This window comes from Mobula birostris, chromosome 1, assembly GCF_030028105.1.
Source record: "Mobula birostris isolate sMobBir1 chromosome 1, sMobBir1.hap1, whole genome shotgun sequence".
Classification (NCBI taxonomy): Eukaryota; Metazoa; Chordata; class Chondrichthyes; order Myliobatiformes; family Myliobatidae; genus Mobula; species Mobula birostris.
In genome coordinates, this window is record NC_092370.1 from 221947337 (window position 1) to 221967088 (window position 19752).

General features: G+C 44.0%; 1 protein-coding gene and 1 non-coding gene across 7 annotated transcripts in view; both read right to left on the reverse strand.

Annotated features, from left to right (window-relative positions):
* Positions 1–19721, reverse strand: part of gstz1 (glutathione S-transferase zeta 1) — a 34815-nt gene extending 15094 nt beyond the window's left edge. For 2 of the 6 annotated variants that reach the window (XM_072272063.1, XM_072272054.1), the window contains exons 1-3: positions 12744–12829; positions 8675–8810; positions 4285–4417 (exon numbers count right to left, since the gene is read on the reverse strand). In XM_072272063.1, coding sequence (XP_072128164.1) covers positions 4285–4401 — 117 coding nt within the window. In that variant the 5' untranslated portion in view covers positions 4402–4417; positions 8675–8810; positions 12744–12829. Of the gene's footprint in view, positions 1–4284; positions 4418–8674; positions 8811–12743; positions 12924–19637 lie in introns of those variants that run through there. The other 4 variants (XM_072272078.1, XM_072272088.1, XM_072272070.1 and 1 more) reach the window with 4 other exon arrangements.
* LOC140206757 (small Cajal body-specific RNA 13) lies at positions 16476–16771 on the reverse strand. Its single transcript, XR_011888380.1, has one exon.
* Positions 19722–19752: the final 31 nt, after the last annotated feature.

Consider the following 19752-nt stretch of genomic DNA (forward strand, 5'->3'; position numbering starts at 1 on the left):
TTGAGGCTGCATTTGGAACACTGAGTCCAGTTTTGATCACCTGCTACAGGAAAGATGCCATTAAGCTGTAGAGAGTGCAGAGGAGATTTAAATGAATATTGCTGGGACTTGAGGAACTGAGTTATGAAGAAAGGTTGAACAGGTTGGGACGTTTTTTCACTGGAGTGTAGGAGAATAAGGGATGAACATATAAAAGTGTTTAAAATCACAAGGGGAATAAATAGGGTGGGGTTCTAACATTCAACTGTCATTCATTCTTTGGGGGCACTCCTCTGTTTTCATGGATGTTCACAAAGAAAAAGAATTTCAAGATGTATATTGTGTACGTTTCTCTGACATTAAATGTATCTTTGAAATGGAGTGAACACAGTGTATTTTTCCCCCAGGGCTGGGGAATTACTGGAGAGCACACGTTTAGGTTGAGAGGGGAGAGATTAATAGGAACCTGAGGGCAACTTTTTCACCCAGAGGATGGTGAATATATGGAATGAGCTGCCAGAGGAAGTGGTTGAAGTAGGTTCATTTACAACATTTAAAAGGTTTTTTGACAGGTACATTGATAGGAAAGGTTCAGGAGGATAAAACTGATAAGTTGATTTATTACTGTTATATGTACTGAGGTACAGTGTAAAACTTGTCTTGCATACTGTTCATATAGATAATTTCAATTCACGATGTGTTGAGGAAAACATGGGAAAACAATAAAATACAGAATAAAGTGTGACAGTTACAGAGAAAGTGCAGTGCAGGTCGACAGCAAGGCCATAACAAGATGCATTGTGAGGTCAAGAATCCACCTTATTGTACTATAAAGCCATTCAGTAGAGTCAGAAACCTGTTGGTACCATTCTGGAGACTGATGTCACATGGCACTACTTGGGGATCCCAGCAGATGGGGCTATCTTCACATTATCACATAGAACACTATGGCACAGTACAGGCCTTTCAGCCCACAACGTTGTGTCAACCTTTTACCTAACACTGAGATCAGGCTAACCCTTCCCTTCCACATAGTCCTCCATTTTTCTGTCATCCATTTCCTAAGATTCTCCTAAATGCCCCTAACATATCTGCCTCTATCACCACCCGAGCAGCATGTTCCATTTATCCTCCACTCTGTGTAAAAAAAAGTGACCTCCAATATCCTCGTCCCCTCCTCCATACTTTCCTCCAATCACCCTGGGGAAAAGTGTCTGGCTGTCCACTCCATCTATGCCCCTTATCTTGTACACCTCTATCAAATCACCTCTCACCCTCCTTCACTCCAAACAGAAAAGCTCCAGCTTGCTCAACCTTTCCTCAGTGCAAAAAGAGGAAAAGGAAGTAGTGTTCATGTGAAAAAAATTTTCTTCCATACTATCCATACAGATCAATTCATTACTACTGTGCATTGACGTAGTACAAGGTAAAACAGTAACAGAATACAGAGTAAAATGTTACAGTTAGAGAGAAAGTGCAGTGCAGGTAGATAATAAAGTGCAAGATCACATCAAGATAGATTCTGAGGTCAAGAGACCACCTTATCATAGTATTAGGGCATGAAAACACAAGGAAATCTGCAGATGCTGGAATTTCAAGCAACATACATAAAAGTTGCTGGTGAACGCAGCACGCCAGGCAGCATCTCTAGGAAGAGGTAGAGTTGACGTTTCGGGCTGAGACGTCGACTGTACCGCTTCCTAGAGATGCTGCCTGGCCTGCTGCGTTCGCCAGCAACTTTTATGTGTGTTGCATAGTATTAGGGAACCATTCAATCGTTCTAACAGCGGGTTAGAAGCTGTCCTTGAGACTGATTGCATGTGTTTTCAGGCTTTTGAGCTGCACAGTGGAACAAATAGACCACTCTAACAAACAGCAGGTCTTCAGCACTACATTCAGCAACTTGCTGTGAACTGAGAAAGGTTTAGATTAGATTAGGTTATGAGGACACGCAGTTCTCTTTTATTGTCATTTAGTCTGTCCTATGTTTCTGTGATATCACAACGGAGGAATATTGTATCATTTCTTAATGCATGCATTACTAAATGACAATAAAAGAGGACTGCGTGTCCTCATAATCTAATATTCCTCCTGTGTGATATCACAGAAACACAGGACAGACCAAGACTGAAAAACTAACAAAAACCACATAATTATAACATATAGTTACAACAATGCAACAATACCATAACTTGATGAAGAACAGGCCATGGGCACAGTAAAAAAAAAAGTTCAAAGTCTCTTGAAAGTCCCACATCTCACACAGACGGGAGAAGGAAGAAAACTCTACCTGCCATGCCCCACCACAGTCCAACTCTGAGTCATCCGAAAACTTCGAGCCTCCGACACTGAGTACCGAGCACCATCTCTGCCAAACGCTTTGACCCCAGCCTCGGTCGCCAGCAGCAGGCAAAGCCGGGGATTTTGGGGCCTTCTCTCTGGAGATTCTTGATCACACAGTAGCAGCGGCCGCGAACCAGGTGTTTCAGAAGTTTTCTCCAGACGTTCCTCTGTGCTTCTCACGTCTGTCTCCATCAAATCAGTATTGTGCACGGCATCCTACTTACAAATACGATATCATTTCACCAGAGAGCTGCGCGCGCTGTGTCGCGCCGCCATCTTCTCCTCCTGCCTTCTCTAAAACCAAAACTTGTCTATGGACACAATAGTGAAGGCCTGGACCCTCACTTCTTCCCAAGCCTAGTGCCTGACTAGCTCAAGTGACTACATACCCCCATCCTTCACTATTTCAGACTGCAGTCTTGCCATACAATCATGGCTCTTCACAGTTTCCAGTTTTCCTCAGCAGAAGACCCAAGAGCTAGATTCCTTTAACCCACTGCCACATGTCCCTTCAATACAAACCAAACATTAACCAACCTCTCCTAGTGTAGACATTCTAACTAAAGAAAATTAAGCTCTCCACCACCATCCTTCCTGTTTGAGGGGTTCATTTCCACACACTGAAAGCAGTAAGAGCTGCCTTGTGGTACACTTCATGTGTACCCAGGAACTTGAGCAGCTTCAAGTTCTGGGTGGCTAAATCTCAGAGGATCTATCCTGTGCACAACATATCAATGCAATTATGAAGAAGGTATGCCAGCAGCTTTATTTCTTTAGGAGTTTGATTCAGCCAGCTCTACCATGGCCCCTAGCCTCTCCACCGTTGAGGCCATCTTCAATAGGCAATACCTAAGAAGGCAGTATCCATCATTAAGGACCCTCACTATCCAGGACATGGTCTTTTGTCATTACCATCAGGAAGGAGGTTGTTGTTGTTCGGTTGTTAAGTCGAATACGACTCTTTGTGACCTCATGGTCTCCTGCACACCAAGTCTTCTTGTTGGAAACTGCCTCTCTCAGATCCCCCAAGGTCATAAGTATTGTCTGAGCAATATTATCTATCCATCATAGCCTCTGTCATCCTCTCTTTCTTTTACCCTCTCCTTCTTTTACCTTCTGTTTTACCTAACATGAGAATCTTCTCCAAAGAATCTGGTCTTTTAATGATATGGCCAAAATATCTGAGCTTTTCTCTCATAATCAAGCCTCCTTGTAAGCAGTCTGGCTGTATTTCTTAAGTATTGACTCGCTGGATCTTCGTGCTGTCTACTGAACTCTTAACATTTTCCTCCAGCGTCCAAGTTCAAAGGCGTCAATTCTTTTGTATTCAAAAGAAATGTAATTTCTTTGGCTGATTGCCAAACTTCGCCAGCTTGGTATCAGCTTATCCCTCTGCAATTGGACCTTGGACTTTCTGACTAACAGACTCCAATCAGTTAAGTTAGACAACCTCTCCTCCTCCACTCTCACCCTGAACACCGGCGTGCCTCAAAGCTATGTGCTGAGCCCCCTTCTGTACTCCCTTTTCACCTATGACTGCATTCCTGTATATGGCTCCAACTCCATAATCAAGTTCGCAGATGACACCACGGTGACTGGCCTGATCAGAGGGGATGACGAGACGACCTACAGGGATGAGGTTCAGCACCTGGCCGCGTGGTGTGCCAACAACAACCTGACCCTTAACACTCAGAAGACCAAGGAGATCATTGTGAACTTCAGGCATGCTAGGAGCCACACTCATGTCCCCATCTACATCAACGGAGCTGTAATGGAGCCTGTATCAAGCTTCAAATTCCTTGGTGTCCACATTTCTGAGGATCTCACCTGGTCCCCGAATTCCTCCATCCTGATCGAAAAGGCGCAACTGCACCCTTACTTCCTGTGGAGCATCAAGAAAGCTCACCTTTGTCCCAGGATACTGACGGACTTTTACCGCTGTACCATTGAGAGCATACTCACCAACTGCATCTCAGTGTGGTATGGTGATTGTCCTGTATTGGACTGCAAAGCACTCCAGCGTGTGGTGAAAACTGTCCAGCGGATTATCGGCACCCAATTGCCCACCATTGAGAACATCTACCATAAACGGTGCCTGGGCAGGGCAAAAAGCATTATCAAGGATGCATCTCACCCTAACCATGGACTTTTTACTCTCCTCCCATCCGGTAGCCTCCACTCCCGCACCAGCAGGCACAGGAAGAGCTTCTTCCCGAGTCTGTGACCCTGCTGAACCTCACATCACAGCGCTAAGCAATATTGCACTCATATTATACTGTGTCAGTACTTTTATATTTGTGTGCTGTAGCACTTACTTTTTATTTACAGTTATTTTGTAAATAACACTATTCTTTGCATTTCTGGTCAGATGCTAACTGCATTTCATTGGCTTTGTATCTGTACTTGGCACAATGACAATAAAGTTCAATCTAATCTAATAGTCCAGCTCTCACAGTGATACAACACCACCGGAAATACCATGGACTTGACTACACGGATCTTCGTAGCCAATGTTATGTCTCTGCTCTTCAGTATTTTATCTAAATCTGCCATTGCTGCTCTCCCCAGAAGTAAGCGCCGTTTAATTTTGTGGCTGCATTTACCATCTATAGAAATCATCGAACCAAGGAAGACAAAATCTGTCACTACTTCCACTTCCTTTCCATTTATTACCAGAGTTAATAGGGCTGGTCGACATAATCTTGGTTTTCTTAATATTGAGCAACAAGCCAGCTTTTGCATTTGCTTCTTTCACTTTGATTAGAAGTTTCCTCAGATCCTCCTCACTTTCAGCCATTAGAGTGGTATTGTCTGCATATCTGAGGTCGTTAATATTTCGCCTGGCAACTCTGATTCCAACATTTGAGTCCTTACCAACTGCATCTCAGTTTCAAGGTAACTGGGAGATTGTTTGTGTCTTAAAAGTGAAGACAGATCCAAAGTGAGACCTTCAAGGTCGGCAAAGGTGCGGCAAGTGAAGGAGTGAGTGCAGGGATTGGCCGAGAAGTCAAGCTCTTGGGAGTCTTTTTTCTGTTGTTTTCAGGAGCGGGTGATTTAAAAACCGGTCAGGACCAGCCTGCAACACATACCTTCAAGGTTGGCAAAGGTGCAGTGAATTAGTCAATTTATCATCCGATATAATCAAGGTTTGCTCTAGGGGAGCGGCCTTGTCGAGGGAAGTGCCTTGTGAGAAAAGTGCCGGTCTTTTGCTCGAGAGTCTTTGGCGAGGAGGCTGAGGGAGGAGACTACGCCACATTTGGAGAGGGTGAGAGGTGGTGAAGAAATGACAGGTAAACTGATTTAGTGTGATGCTTGCATGATGTGGGAGGTCAGGGACACAGATGGTGCCTCTGGCCGCTACGACTGTGAAAAGTGTGTCCAGGTTCAGCTCCTGAAGGACATGTTGGGGCACCGAAGAAGCAACTGGATGACCTCAGATTTATCCGGGAAAACAAGAGTTTTCTGGACAGGGCCTACAGCGAAATCGTTACACCGAAGACAACAGAAGAGAGAAGGGGGGCAACGATGAGGAAGGGATGGATGCTTGGAGTACAGGAGACCCCGGGGGATGTACCTCTTGAAAACAGGTTCACCCTCTTGGAAGCTGACGGGACAGAAGACACTGCCAGTCTGAGAGGCAGACAGGTCTGCGAGTCAAAAATTGGCGCTGAAGCAAAGCCAAGGAGACAGAGAATATAAAGGAGGATAGTAAAAGCTTCTTTAGGTATGTGGAGGAAAAAATTAGTTAAGACCAAAGTAGGGCCCTTGAAGACAGAAACGGGTGAATTTATTATGCTGAACAAGGAAATGGCAGACGTGTTGAACAGGTACTTTGGATCTGACTTCACTAGGGAAGACACAAACAATCTCCAAGATATAATAGTGGCCGGAGGATCTAGGGTAACAGAAGAACTGAAGGAGATTCACATTAGGCAGAAAATGGTGTTGGATAGACTGATGGGACTGAAGGCTGATAAATCCCCAGGGCCTGATGGTCTGCACCCTGGGGTACTTAACGAGGTGGCTCTAGAAATCGTGGACGCATTGGTAATTATTTTCCAATGTTCTATAGATTCAGGATCAGTTCCTGAGGACTGGAGGGTAGCTAATGTTATCCCACTTTTTAAGAAAGGAGGGAGAGAGAAAACAGGGAATTGTAGACCAGTTAGCCTGACATCAGTGGTGGGGAAGATGCTGGAGTCAATTATAAAGGATGAAATAGTGGCACATTTGGATAGGAGTAACAGGATCGGTCCAAGTCAGCATGGATTTACGAAGGGGAAATCATGCTTGACTAATCTTCTGGAATTTTTTGAGGATGTAACTATGAAAATGGACAAGGGAAAGCCAATGGATGTAGTGTACCTGGACTTTCAGAAAGCCTTTGATAAGGTTTGATAAGGTTAGTTGGCAAAATTAGAGCACATGGTATTGGGGGCAGGGTACTGACATGGATCGTAAATTGGTTGGCAGACAGGAAAGAAAGAGTAGGGATTAACGGGTCCCTTTCAGAATGGCAGGCGGTGACTAGTGGGGTACCGCAAGGCTCAGTGCTGGGACCACAGCTATTTACAATGTACATTAATGATTTACATGAAGGGATTAAAAGTAACATTAGCAAATTTGCAGATGACACAAAGCTAGGTGGCAGTGTGAAATGTGCGGAGGATGTTGAGATAATGCAGGATGACTTGGACAGGTTGGGTGAACGGGCAGGTGCTTGGCAGATGCAGTTTAATGTGGATGAATGTGAGGTTATCCACTATGGTGGCAAGAACAGGAAGGCAGATTACTATTTGAATGGTGTCAAGTTAGGAAAAGGGGAAGTTGCAACGAGGTTTTGGTGTCCTTGTTCATCAGTCACTGAAAGTAAGCATGCAGGTACAGCAGGCAGTGAAGAAACCTAATGGCATGTTGGCCTTCATAACAAGGGGAGTTGACTATAGGAGCAAAGAGGTCCTTCTGCAGTTGTACAGGGCCCTGGTGAGATCACACCTGGAGTATTGTGTACAGTTTTGGTCTCCAAATTTGAGGAAGGACATTGAGGGAGTGCAGCGGAGGTTCACGAGGTTAATTCCTGGGATGGTGGGACTGTCATATGTTGAAAGATTGGAGCGGCTGGGCTTGTATACACTGGAATTTAGGAGGATGAGAGGGGATCTGATTGAAATATATAGGATTATTAAGGGATTGGACACGCTAGAGGCAGGAAACATGTTCCCGATGTTGGGGAGTCCAGAACCAGAGGCCACAATTTGAGAATAAGGGGTAGGCCATTTAGAATGGAGTTGAGGAAAGACCTTTTCACCCAGAGAGTTGTGGATCTGTGGAATGCTCTGCCTCAGAAGGCAGTGGAGGCCAATTCTCTGGATACTTTCAAGAAAGAGTTAGGTAGAGCTCTTAATGATAGCGGAGTCAAGGGATATGGGGAGAAGGCAGGAACGGGATACTGATTGTGGATGATCAGCCATGATCACAGTGAATGGCGGTGCTGGCTTGATGGGCCAAATGGCCTACTCCTGCACCTATTGTCTATTGTCCTTTAGATCAACATTCATCATGAATGTTGTGTTCAGCATACAGATTAATTAAGTAGGGTGACAGTATGCAGCCTTGTCATACTCCTTTCCCAATCTTGAACCAGTTTGTTGTTCCGCATTCAGTTCTAACTGTTGCTTCTTGATCTTCATACAAGTTTCTATAAGGCAGATCAGATGTGCAGGTATCCCCATTTCTTTAAGGATTTGCCGTAGTTTATTATGGTCCAGGAACCCAAGGCACACACCTAAGAATGGCTTCTTCCCTCTGCCATCAGATTTCTGAACACTACCTCTCGTTTTGCTCTATTTTTACACTACTCATTTATACATTTATTATTGTAACTAGTAATTTTTTATATATTGCACTGTTCTGCTGCCACAAAACAACACATTTCATGACATATGTCAATGACAATAAACCTGATTCTGATTCATACAGCCCTTACAGCACCCAAAAGAGCCCTTTCATCCAGAGTGTTCATCCCCACTCCTTGCAAGAGCAATACCATCAGGCCCATCACATTTGAGGGTGAATTCAGCCATGGGGAGGAATGCTGCCAAGGTAGTTCAGTCAACACCCTGCACCTCTACCAAGAAATCATCCCAAGGTGCTTAACAGCAGTATTAATAAACAGCCCATAAAATTTTCCAAAAATCTCAGAGCAACAAACAATCTGCTGGAAGAATTTAGCAGATGGAACAACATCTTTGGGGGTGCTGACCATGTTTTGAGTCAAAACCCTGCATCAGGGTCCAATCTGTCAACAGATCCCAATGCAACGTTTCAACCCTAAATGTCGACAGTTCCTTACCTCCCACAGATGCAGCTCGACCCAGTGCGTCCCTGCAGCTGACCATTCCTCCAGATTCTAGCACCTGCAGTCTCTTGTGTCTTAAGTCTCAGTACAAATAGTCAAAGGTTTAGTGAAGGACATTTTTAATAAGTACCTTAAAAATAAAACAAAGATAGAGTGAAGAGTTTTACAAGGCAATTCTGGAGATAAGGATAAAGGTAGCTTAACACATCGCCATCAAGGGTGGAGTGATTACATCTAGAGTGTGCAAAAGGCTACGGTTGGAGGGGTGAGGAGTTGGAATATGAGGACATAAGTACCCACAGATAGTTCCACACAGAGATCACTTGCCAGAGCAAACTACAGGAAACTGCCTGCAGATTAAATGCAGAGTCAGATGGATATTCACCTGTACAGGTATTCAGTTTTAAATTAGGAAAGGGGACAACACAAATCAGACACTGTTCACTCTGACTCACCTGCACCCCCCCCCCCACCAATCATGCTACTCCCCCTTGGTCCCAACCCACCCCCTGACCCCTGATCATGGTGCTATCCCTGCTCTCCCTCGGTTTTGACCCCCCCCCCCCAAACAATGCCACTCCTCTCCAGTCCTGACCATAGTTTTATGAACCGTAAATACAGGCTCCAGGTTCATAGTAGAAACATTTTTGAAAGAAGAACAAGTAGTTTCATGAACTGTCTGCAGGACATCACCATTGGTCACAGGTGCTGTCTTAGTCCTCATAAGGTTAACCTGCAGGTTGATTTGATGGTAAGAAAGGCAAATGTAACGTTGGAATCAATTTTGAGAGGACTAGAGTATAAAAGCAACAATCAATGCTGAGGCTTTACAAGACATTGGTCAGACTATACTTGGGGTATAATGAGCAGTTTCAGACTCCTTATCTAAGAAAGGGTCTGCTGGCATTGGCAGTTCACGAGAATGATTCCAGGAATGAAAGAATTAACACATGAGGAGGGTTTGATGGCTCTGGGCCTGTACTCGCTGGAGTTTACAAGAATGAGGGGAGATCTCAATGAAAGCTATCAAATATTGAAAGGCTGAGATAGGGTGGACATGGGGAGGATGCATCCTATAGTGGGGAATACAAGGTCGTCACTTTAGAACAGAGAATAGGAAGAACTTCTTTAGCCAGTGGGTGGTGAATGTGGAATCCATTGCCACAAACAGCAGTGGAGGCCAAGTCAATGGGTATATTTAAAGCAGAGACAGATAGGTTGTTAATTAGAAAAGGTGTTAAAGATTACAGTGAGAAGGCAGGAAAATGGGTTTGAGGTGGATAATAAATCAGCCATGATGGAGCAGATTCGATGGGCCAAGTGGCGCTGCTCCCCACCCCCTGACCCACCGCCCTGACTGTGCTATTCCCCCTTGGTCCTACCCACTCCGACCATGCTACTCATACTCAGTCCTGTCCCTACACAGTATGCATAACCTAGATACTGTACATGAGTATCTACCCAGTATGACCTCTCTATCCTTGTAACAGTCCCTCAGTGCTAGCCCTGCACATGTAGCTTCCCACTTACTGCAGCTCAGAACTGAATCAGGCTCTTGGGCCCAACTGGTCCACACCGACCAAGACGCCACATCATCAAAACTCGTCTCATTTGTCAACCTTTGACCCGTAACTATTCTTCCAATCCATTTCACTACTGTCCCTTTCTCTCCATGCAGGACCACATAGTAACATAGTGGTTAGCTCAATGCTATACAACGCCAGTGATTGGTTCAATTCCCACCACTGTCTTTAAGGAGTTTGTCTGCTTTCCCTTCGACCACCTGGGTTTCCTCTCACATTCTAAAGACACAAGGGTTAGGGTTAGTAAGTCGTGGGTATGCTACGTTGGCACAAGAATATTAATACTTGGGGGCTGACCCCAGCACATCCTCAGCCTGCGTTGGTCATTGACACAAACAACCATTTCACTGTCTCGATGTACATGTGACGAATGAAGTTAAATATTATTTAACTTGTCTGTATCACATTCCCCCAATTGCTGCTTCAATGGCTATGCCATGGACAGCAGGCCTCCCTGTACCCTACGAGAATACTGTTGCCATCATTGAATATTGCCCCTCTGAAGCCTTAACTTTGGCACTGAAAGTTTTGCAGCAGGGTCCAATCCTGATCTCAGGCACTGTCTGTGTGGAGTTTACATGTTCTCCCTGTTACTGCGCGAGGTTACAACACCGTAATCAGCAGCCACAAAACAGCACACCCTGATGCCTTCCCTCTCATTGAGGATATCAACCAGGGCAGCTTGAAAAAGTCTCTGAACAACTACCGCCAAATTATCACCCGTGGAACCAGAAGAGCCAACACACTTGATCACTGTTATGCCACTATTAAGGTCGCTTACCTTGCCATCCCACATCTACACTTTGGCAAGCCTGATCACCTGGCTGTACCAGTACTCACTGCTCTACTCTCTCTACACCCATGCCATCTATAACTTTGACAATGACACAACTATGGTTGCAGAATTTCAGATGGTGACGAGCTGGTGTACAGGAGCGAGATAGATCAGCTGGTTGAGTAGCATCGAAACACAAAACGTCAGTCAAGTAGTTAACTGTGAACTTCAGGAAGGGGAAATCAAGGAACACACAATGGTCCTCGTCGAAAGGTCAGCAGTAGAAAAGGTGAGCAGCTTCAAGTTCCTGGGTGTTAACATCTCTGAAGATCTATCCTGCACCCAACATACTGGCACAATTACAAAGAAGGCACCACAGTGGCTATATTTCATAAGGAGTTTGAGAATACTTGGTATGTCACTAAAAATGCTCACAAATTTCTAAAGATGTTCTATGGAGAGCATTTTAACTGGTTGCTTCACCATAGGTATGGACAGGCTCCTGCAGAGGATTGGAACAAAAGCTTCAAAAAGTTGCAAACTCAGCCTGTTCTATCATGGGCACTAGCCTCCCCAGCATCCAGGACACCTCTAGAAGGTAATGTCTAAAAAAAGACGACATCTGTCTTTAAGGAACCCCATCACCCAGGATATGCCCTCTTCGCATTGCTACCATCAAGGAGGAGATACAGGAGCTTGAAACATGCTCAACATTTTAGGAACAGCTTCTCCCCCCCTCCACCCCCTACCCCATCAGCTTTCTGAACAGTCTATGAACCCATGTATACTACCTCACTATTTTTTATTATGTAATGCAACGTACTGCTGCCACTAAACAACAAATGCCAGTATTATTAAACCTGATTCTGATTCTCATGGGTGCTTCGATCCCTCTCACATCCAAAGTTGCCCCTGGTATGTAGATGAATGGAGAATCTAGGACGGGGATGTTGATGGAAACAGAAGAACAGGTTACAGGGAATATTCTGGATCGAACCCCTACATCAGGAATAACCGTGGAGAGGAAAGGTAGCCAGTGAGTGTTGAGACAGGAGCCCGGGGTGATTACTGAACCAAGAACGGGTATAAAATAACAGGCAGGTTGCGCCAGGTGGGGGAGGGAGAAGGATAGAGTTGGGGACCATGGCAGCAGATAGTTGAAAGCAGATTGAGAGAGAAAAATTAAGAGGAAGGCGATGGGGGGTGGGAGAGAAGAGGGGAGTTGAGTGTTGGAGAGCGCTGCTGGAGGAAGATAAAGAATACCAGGGCTACCAATGCCGGACTCTGATAAACAGAAGTGAGAAAGGAGTTGATTGTTCTGGGAGCTGACAGACTCAATGGGATTCTTGTGTGTCGAATGACATATGCAAACTTGCAGCTTGAGTTTTCTGTTTGACTGTCTCTAGCACTACACTAGTGGTCACCAACCTTTTTAAGCCCAAGATCCCCTACCTCGGCCTTAGTGAAAGGCAAGATTGACCTACTAAATCATTTAGAGAAGAAACAGCCCAGATTGTACTTCCAACTTGAGGCCTTTTATTTGGGCTAATTGCATTTGAATTACATAAAATGCTTTTGCCAAACTTTCAAATTAATTCAACAAATACTGTAACTAGCGTATCTGATAGGCCATTGCTGTCTTTCTTTAAGAATATTACAATACTTCATCCCTTTAATTCTCAAGTTTCATGATTTCATTACTTACACAAAATGATGCTTCAGTATCAGCCTTATTTTGAGCAGCATGTTTTGTGAAGAACGATCGCTGGGCCTTCAACCCGGATTTCAGCTCCTCAACTTTCCTGGCACGGATTGCGCTCTTTGGGGGGTAGTTGTCTTTAAATTTCTGGTGGTTGGTGTTGTGGTGCTGCTCCAGATTCCCTCTTTTAGTCAGTGCTCATGTTTGGTGGCACAACATACATACACACTGGTCTTTCACCAAGGTAAATAGAAATTCCTCTTCCCATTCTGGATGTAATTTGTACGTTTCCGCCTTCTTTCGTGGAGCCTCCGCCGTGCTAGTTAGCTACCTTGCAGGATATCACCAGCGAGTGCCATATATTGATGTTTGCAACAGTCTGTACTCTTAGCTAATCTAATTGGTCACTTAGATACAACACAATCTACGCTGAAAAAAATACAACAGTGAAATCAAAAGAGAGAGAGACGCTAACTTTTCAGTAAAAACTAAAATTAATGCTAATTACTAGCACACTATCCAAAATGCTAAACACGAATTCACGCTATCAAAGGCAAAAAATTCAAAAGAAAGAAAGAGCAGTACAACTGATCAAACTTTTGCATAACTGACATAATATAAATAGCAGCATAATAGAGTCAAAACTGATTAAAGTTGATCAAATTTTAGTTAAGTCATGAATGCATAAGTGAGTCATTTTTACCCACACGTTGTTTTCTTTCGTCATTGGACAGTTTGCCCATTGCTTATGTTTAAGATAAACGAAGCTCTCTCACGCTCCATGGAAATTTGACAGACAGCGGCAATAGTCACATGATGTCAGCACACAACAACCAGGGAAAGCAACGAAGTGTGGGTTGAAAACAACTCACATATGCACTCTAGGGGTAAAATTTGCTTTTGTATCAAAAGGTTTATCAGGCATAATGTATTTGTGTATTTATTTTTCTTTTTTTTTTCCGGGATCTACTGGAAAAGTCTCAAAGATCGACTGGTTGGCAACCACTACACTACACTGTTGTATTTGCTATCAGTAACTACAGCAGCAAATCTATGCTCATTCATGCATCAATTGTGTTCCATCAAACTGACCGATTGCTCCTTCTTGATTTCTTGACAGAGAGACCACAGTCAGTCCGTGTTGGCAGGAACATCTCTGACTCCATCACACTGAGCACTGGATCCCCACAAGGCTGTGTGCTTAGCCCATTGCTGTTTACACTGCTAACACATGACTGTGCAGCCAGATTCAAGGAGAACCTGATTATTAAATTTGCAGACGATACCACAGTGGTGGGGCTCATCAGCAAAAATGATGAAACTATGTTCAGGGAGGAGGTCAAACACCTAGAGAGCTGGTGCAGGGATAAGAACTTGATGCTTAATGTCACCAAAACCAAGGAGATGATCGTCGATTTCAGACAGCCTCAGCCTGAGCACACACCCCTCAGCATCAGCGGCTCCACAGTGGAGAGAGTGGAAAACATCAAGTTCCTTGCGGTGCAGATTTCGGACAATCTCTCCTGGTCCAGGAACACCACTGGGATTGTGAAACAGGCCCAGCAGAGATTGCACTTTCTAAGGAAGCTTAAACAAGCATCACTCCCCACTAACATCTTAACTACATTCTACAGAGGTGTGGTTGAGAGTGTGCTGACCTTTTGCATCACAACTTGGTACTCCAGCTGCAGTGCTGTCGACAATAAAGCCTTGCAGAGGGCAGTTAAGGGAGCAGAGAAGGTTATTGGGGTCTCCCTACCTTCTGTCCAAGACCTCTTTCAGAGTCGATGCCTCCAGAAGACACGGTACATCATTAAAGACCCCTCACACCCTCTCCATGAACTGTTTGTTCTTCTGCCATCGGGCAAACATTACAGGAACATCAAATCTAAAACCACAAGGCTACTAAACAGCTTCCTCCCACAGGCAGTCAGAATGCTAAATAGCTGCTCTAGCTGACTCTGCTTTGGACACTTTTAACTTGCACTGGACACTTATAACTGATTTAACTGACATGTGGCTGTTGCATTTTACTATTTATTGTTATTTTTATTATTTAGTGTTGTATTTGTTATGTTATGATTGCACTGCTCCTGGGAAACGCTGTCTCATTCTGCCCTGCAGAGCTGATGTATGGTTAGAATGACAATAAAGTTTTTTGAATCTTTGAATCTTGAATCTTTTATCCCTTACAATAATGCCTCCCATCACAAGGGACTTGCACAATTGTGTGGCAGAAAGTAATTGACTCAGCCAGCTCCATCACGGGCACGAGGCTCACCAACATCAAGGATATCTTCAAAAGGCGGCAATCTCCATTAAGGACTCTCATCAATCAGGACACGCCGTATTCTCATTAATATCATCAAGACAAAAGTACAGAAGCCTGAAGACACACACTCAATGTTTCTTATTGTCATTTATATTATAATTTATGTATTGAATGGTACTGCTTCTGCAAAACAAATTTTACAACATGCATCAGTGATAATAAACCTGATTCTGATTGTGCTAACATGTTTATTACTGATAATTTATGGAGTGATTTTAGGTTACACATTACTTTTGATTAAAATGCAAGGATATCTAAACCAGTTCTGTCCAAGAAAGCACATTAACACTTCCACTTCCTCAAATTCAGCATGTCCCTGTTAAGCCTTACCAAATTTTATCGATTCACCATAGGAAACATCCTATCTGGAGACATAATGTGTTGGTATGGCAACTGCTCAGCCCAAGACTGAGAAACTGCAGCGTTGTGGACTCAACTCAATTCATCATGGAAACCAGCCTTCCCTCCATGCACTCTGTCTACATTCCTCACTGACTCCGTGAAGCAGACGGCATGATCACAGACTCCACCCCGCGCTGGACGTTCTTTCTTCCCTCCCCTACCCTCAGGCAGAAGATACAAAAGCCTGAAAGCATATACAGTCAGGCTCAAGAACAGCTTCCATCCCACTGGTACGAGTCCCTTAGATGGACCTCTTATGTAAGATGGACTCCTGACCTCATAAATACCTCGTTATGATCTTGCACTGTCATTTACCTGCACGGCACTTTTTCAGTAGCTTTAACACTTTATTCTGTATTGTTATTGTGTTCTAGCTGAATGAACTGTCTAATGATTTGACCGGTATAAATTGTATGCAAGACAAACTCTTCACTGTATCTTGGTACATTTAACAATAAACCAATACAGTACTAAATTTTTGCAGACAAAATGGGTGGAGGTCACAGTACATTTGTAATCAGTTCCACCTCACCTAAATAAACACTCAGTCATACTCGATCAGTTTCTGGCATGTTTAGATAGGAGTTCTGCAAACCAGCATGCTCTCCTACACACGCCACCAAAGAACTTGCATGAACTGAAAGGAAAATTGCCTACCAATCCCAATTAACTAAAATCTCTGGAATCTCATAATTCTGGTTCTGCAACTTAACCCTTCCAGAGCTGAATTTAACACCATGCAAATCACCTCAAGATTGAGCCACAGGAACAACCAAAGATCCTGAAAAAAGTACTGGCAAATCAGAGATCAGGGAGATGAACTCCCTTGTGTTGATCACTGAACATGGTTACATAAGCAAGGTTATATACAGATGTACCAAGTATTTGTACATTCACTGGGGTGTCTGGATTAGGCATCACTTTATAGATTTGTGGAAGGGTTTGAGGTGCTAAAAGCCAATCCCCACTACTAAAAGTAGATGCAGTTACACAGGACTGAAACAACTTGTACCAGCCGTCAGTGTCTGATAGAACAGTGCTCTCGTCTTATCAACAATATCTGGAACTGGGAGGCTTTACTCTTCCTGTTTGATGATCGATGAAGGCATTGGAAAAGCCAGCATCTCCGTGACAACAGGACTCTGTAAGCGCATAGGGAAAGGGAAAGGAAAGTGGATGGCGAGGGAAATGGGCAGATGACGTCTGTGCCTGCAAATGCTACTGGATACAACCTCAAAACATCAAACCAGCTCTCACTTTATTTCCCCATTCTCTATTTAACCTCAAACTGCTGCAGGGAAAGAGCTTGAAGATGGAAACTAACGTACAGTACAACTCATTATGGTCTCATGTGAGACAGATGCTTGAATCTCAAGCAAAAAAAAAATTACTAAAATAACTCAATTTCTCCAACTCCTGGTAATGTCTGTCTCCTCTGTCCTTCTCCCCCATCCACCTTCCCCTTGTCTCACCTATCACCTGCCAGACTGTATTCTTCCCCCTCTTCTAATTCTTCTCTTTTTGTTTGTGCTGATGAAGGGTCTTAGCCCAAAACATCAACTGTTTATTCCCTCCATGGATGCTGCCTGATCTGCTGAGTTCCTCCAGCATTTGCATGTATTGCTGAAAGAACTCAACAGGCCAAGCAGCATCTAGAGGGAAAAGAACGGTTGACTAAAAGTGTAGAGAGAAGATAGAGGTGAGAGGAAGGATTTGAGTCAAAGTGATAGATGGGCATTTGGAGCTAGTAGGGAAGTGACATGTCTCAGTAACTGGGAGGGTAGAGGGAGACAGATGGACCTCCCTTTCTCTGATTGCATTGATTATCTCTCAACTAGTTCCACTTATCAGCCTCTGTCTCTCTCTCCCCAGCTCACCTCTTTTACAGGCCATCTTCTATCTACACCTTTGGCTTTAATCTCCCAGTATCAACATCTCTGAGGATCTGTCTTGAGCCCAGTACAGTAATGCAACTATGAGAAGGCACACCAGTCAATCCACTTCACTTGGAGCTTCAGGAGAGTTGCTATGTCACCAAAGACTCTTGTAAGACTGGTTATGTCACCACCAGGCATGGAGGCCACAATGCACATGATTGCAAGAGGCTGCAGAGGGTTAGTAGATTCAGCCAGCTTCATCACAGGCACAACCCTCCCCCTCCCCACCATCACGCACATCTTCATCAGGCAATGCCTCAAGAAGGTGGCATCCATCAGTAAGAACCCTCAACAGCCAGATCATGCCTTCTTATTACTGCTATTGGAAGGGGGTAGAGGAATCTGAAGATTTGGGAACAGCTCTTCCCCACCACCAACAGATTTCTGAACACTCCACAAACATAACTCTTTCTGCATTATTTATTTTGTAATCTATAATTTTACATCTTTGTACTGTATTGCTGCCTCAAAATGTCAAATAAACCTGATTCTGATCTGTCTCAGCCTGAAATGTTAACCATTCCTTTGGTTCAGCAGATCAGGCACAGTCGCTGCCTGATCAGCTGAGTTCTTCCAACAGTTCACTTTTTTTGAGCCAAATAATATGTTGGGAATGTGAGTACCAGGTATTATTCAAAGTCAAGTTTAATTTATTATCACAGTACATACTGTACATGTCACCACATACAACCCTGAGATTCTTTTTCTAAGGGCACACTTAGCAAATCTATATAATAGTAACTGTAAACAGGATCGATGGACAAACTGTGAAATACAGATATAATAAATAGCAATAAATAATGAGCATGAAATAACAAGATAAGAGTTCTTAAGTGAATGTAGTTATCCCCTTTTGTTCAAGAGCCTGATGGTTGAGGGGTAATAACTGTTCTTGAACCTGGTGGTGCGAGTCCTGCGGCTCTTGTACCTTCCACCTGATGGCAGCAGTGAGAAAAGAGCGTTACCTGGGTGCTGAGGATCTTTGATAATGGATGCTATGGCAACATTTCATGTATGTGTGCTCAATGGTTGGGTGGGTTTTATCTCCAACTTCTCAGGACAAAGACAGCAATTTTATTCAGGAACTTTGACACTCCCACACCCTAACACTGGACATTTTAGTGTCTTCAACTACGTGCTGAAAAAGTGCAAACGGGGAGAACTCCTGGATTCAGCAACAAGATTCACAAATCCTGCACCACACATGAACATTAACTGAATAAAATACGCAGCATATTATTGGAACAGCTCTGCCCAAGGTCACAGGAAATCACAGAGTAAGAACATAGAAAAGTACAGCATAGTACAGGGTCTTTGGCCCACAATATTGTAGCGACCTTATAGCCTACTTCAAGGTAAATCTAGCCTTTCCACCCTACATAACCCTCTTATTTTTCTTTCATCCGTATCTCCTAAGAGTTTCTTAAATGATCATAACGTATCTGCCCCTACCAGAATCAGGTTTAATATCACTGGCATATGTCATGAAATTTTGTTTTGCACCAGCAGTACATTGTTATACATAATAAAAAAAATCTATAAAGTCCAATAAGAAACGTGCATATTTAAATAAATAAGTTGTGCAAAAAGAGCAAAAATTATTTTTGAAAATTAGGTAGTGTACACAAGTTCATTGCCCATTCAAAAATTTACCACCACCCCTAGCCTACCACTAGGTGATTGCACGCACCCACAACGCTGGGTAAAAACTTACCTCGACCAAACCGCCTACTTTCCTCCAATCATCTTGTATTAGCCATTTCCACCCTGGGAAAATGTCCCTGACTGTCCACTCGATTTTATGCCTTTTATTATCTTACACATCTCTCATCCTACTTCGCTCCAAAGCGAAAAGCCCTAGCTCGCACAGCCTTTCCTCATAAGACATGCTCTCTAATCCAGGCAGCATCCTGGTAAATCTCCTCTACACCCTCTTTAAAGATTCCAAATCCTGCCTATAATGAAGCCACGACTGGAGACAGACCAACAATCCTGAATGCAGGCCTGTTTGGAGGTCGTTCCTATCTCGAGAAGCTGATGACCTTGAGGACGGGGCCAGGGATACCGAGGCGGAGGCAACTCCTGACTGGAGAGGCCGGGGCCTGACATGCTTGGTGGGCGCAGGCCCGTTGCCATGGAAACCGGAACACGCACAACGCAGGCCCCGAAGCGAAGGGCGAACAGGTTTGCGTTGATGGAGAGACACTGCCTATTCAGATGGGCTCATACCTGCATCACTAGACCGGCACACAGACAGCACCAGCATTAAACGGCATCCAGTGAAACCGGCCTGACCCCATATTACTGACCCCGGAAATAGAAACCCAAACACACGGTTTTTCAC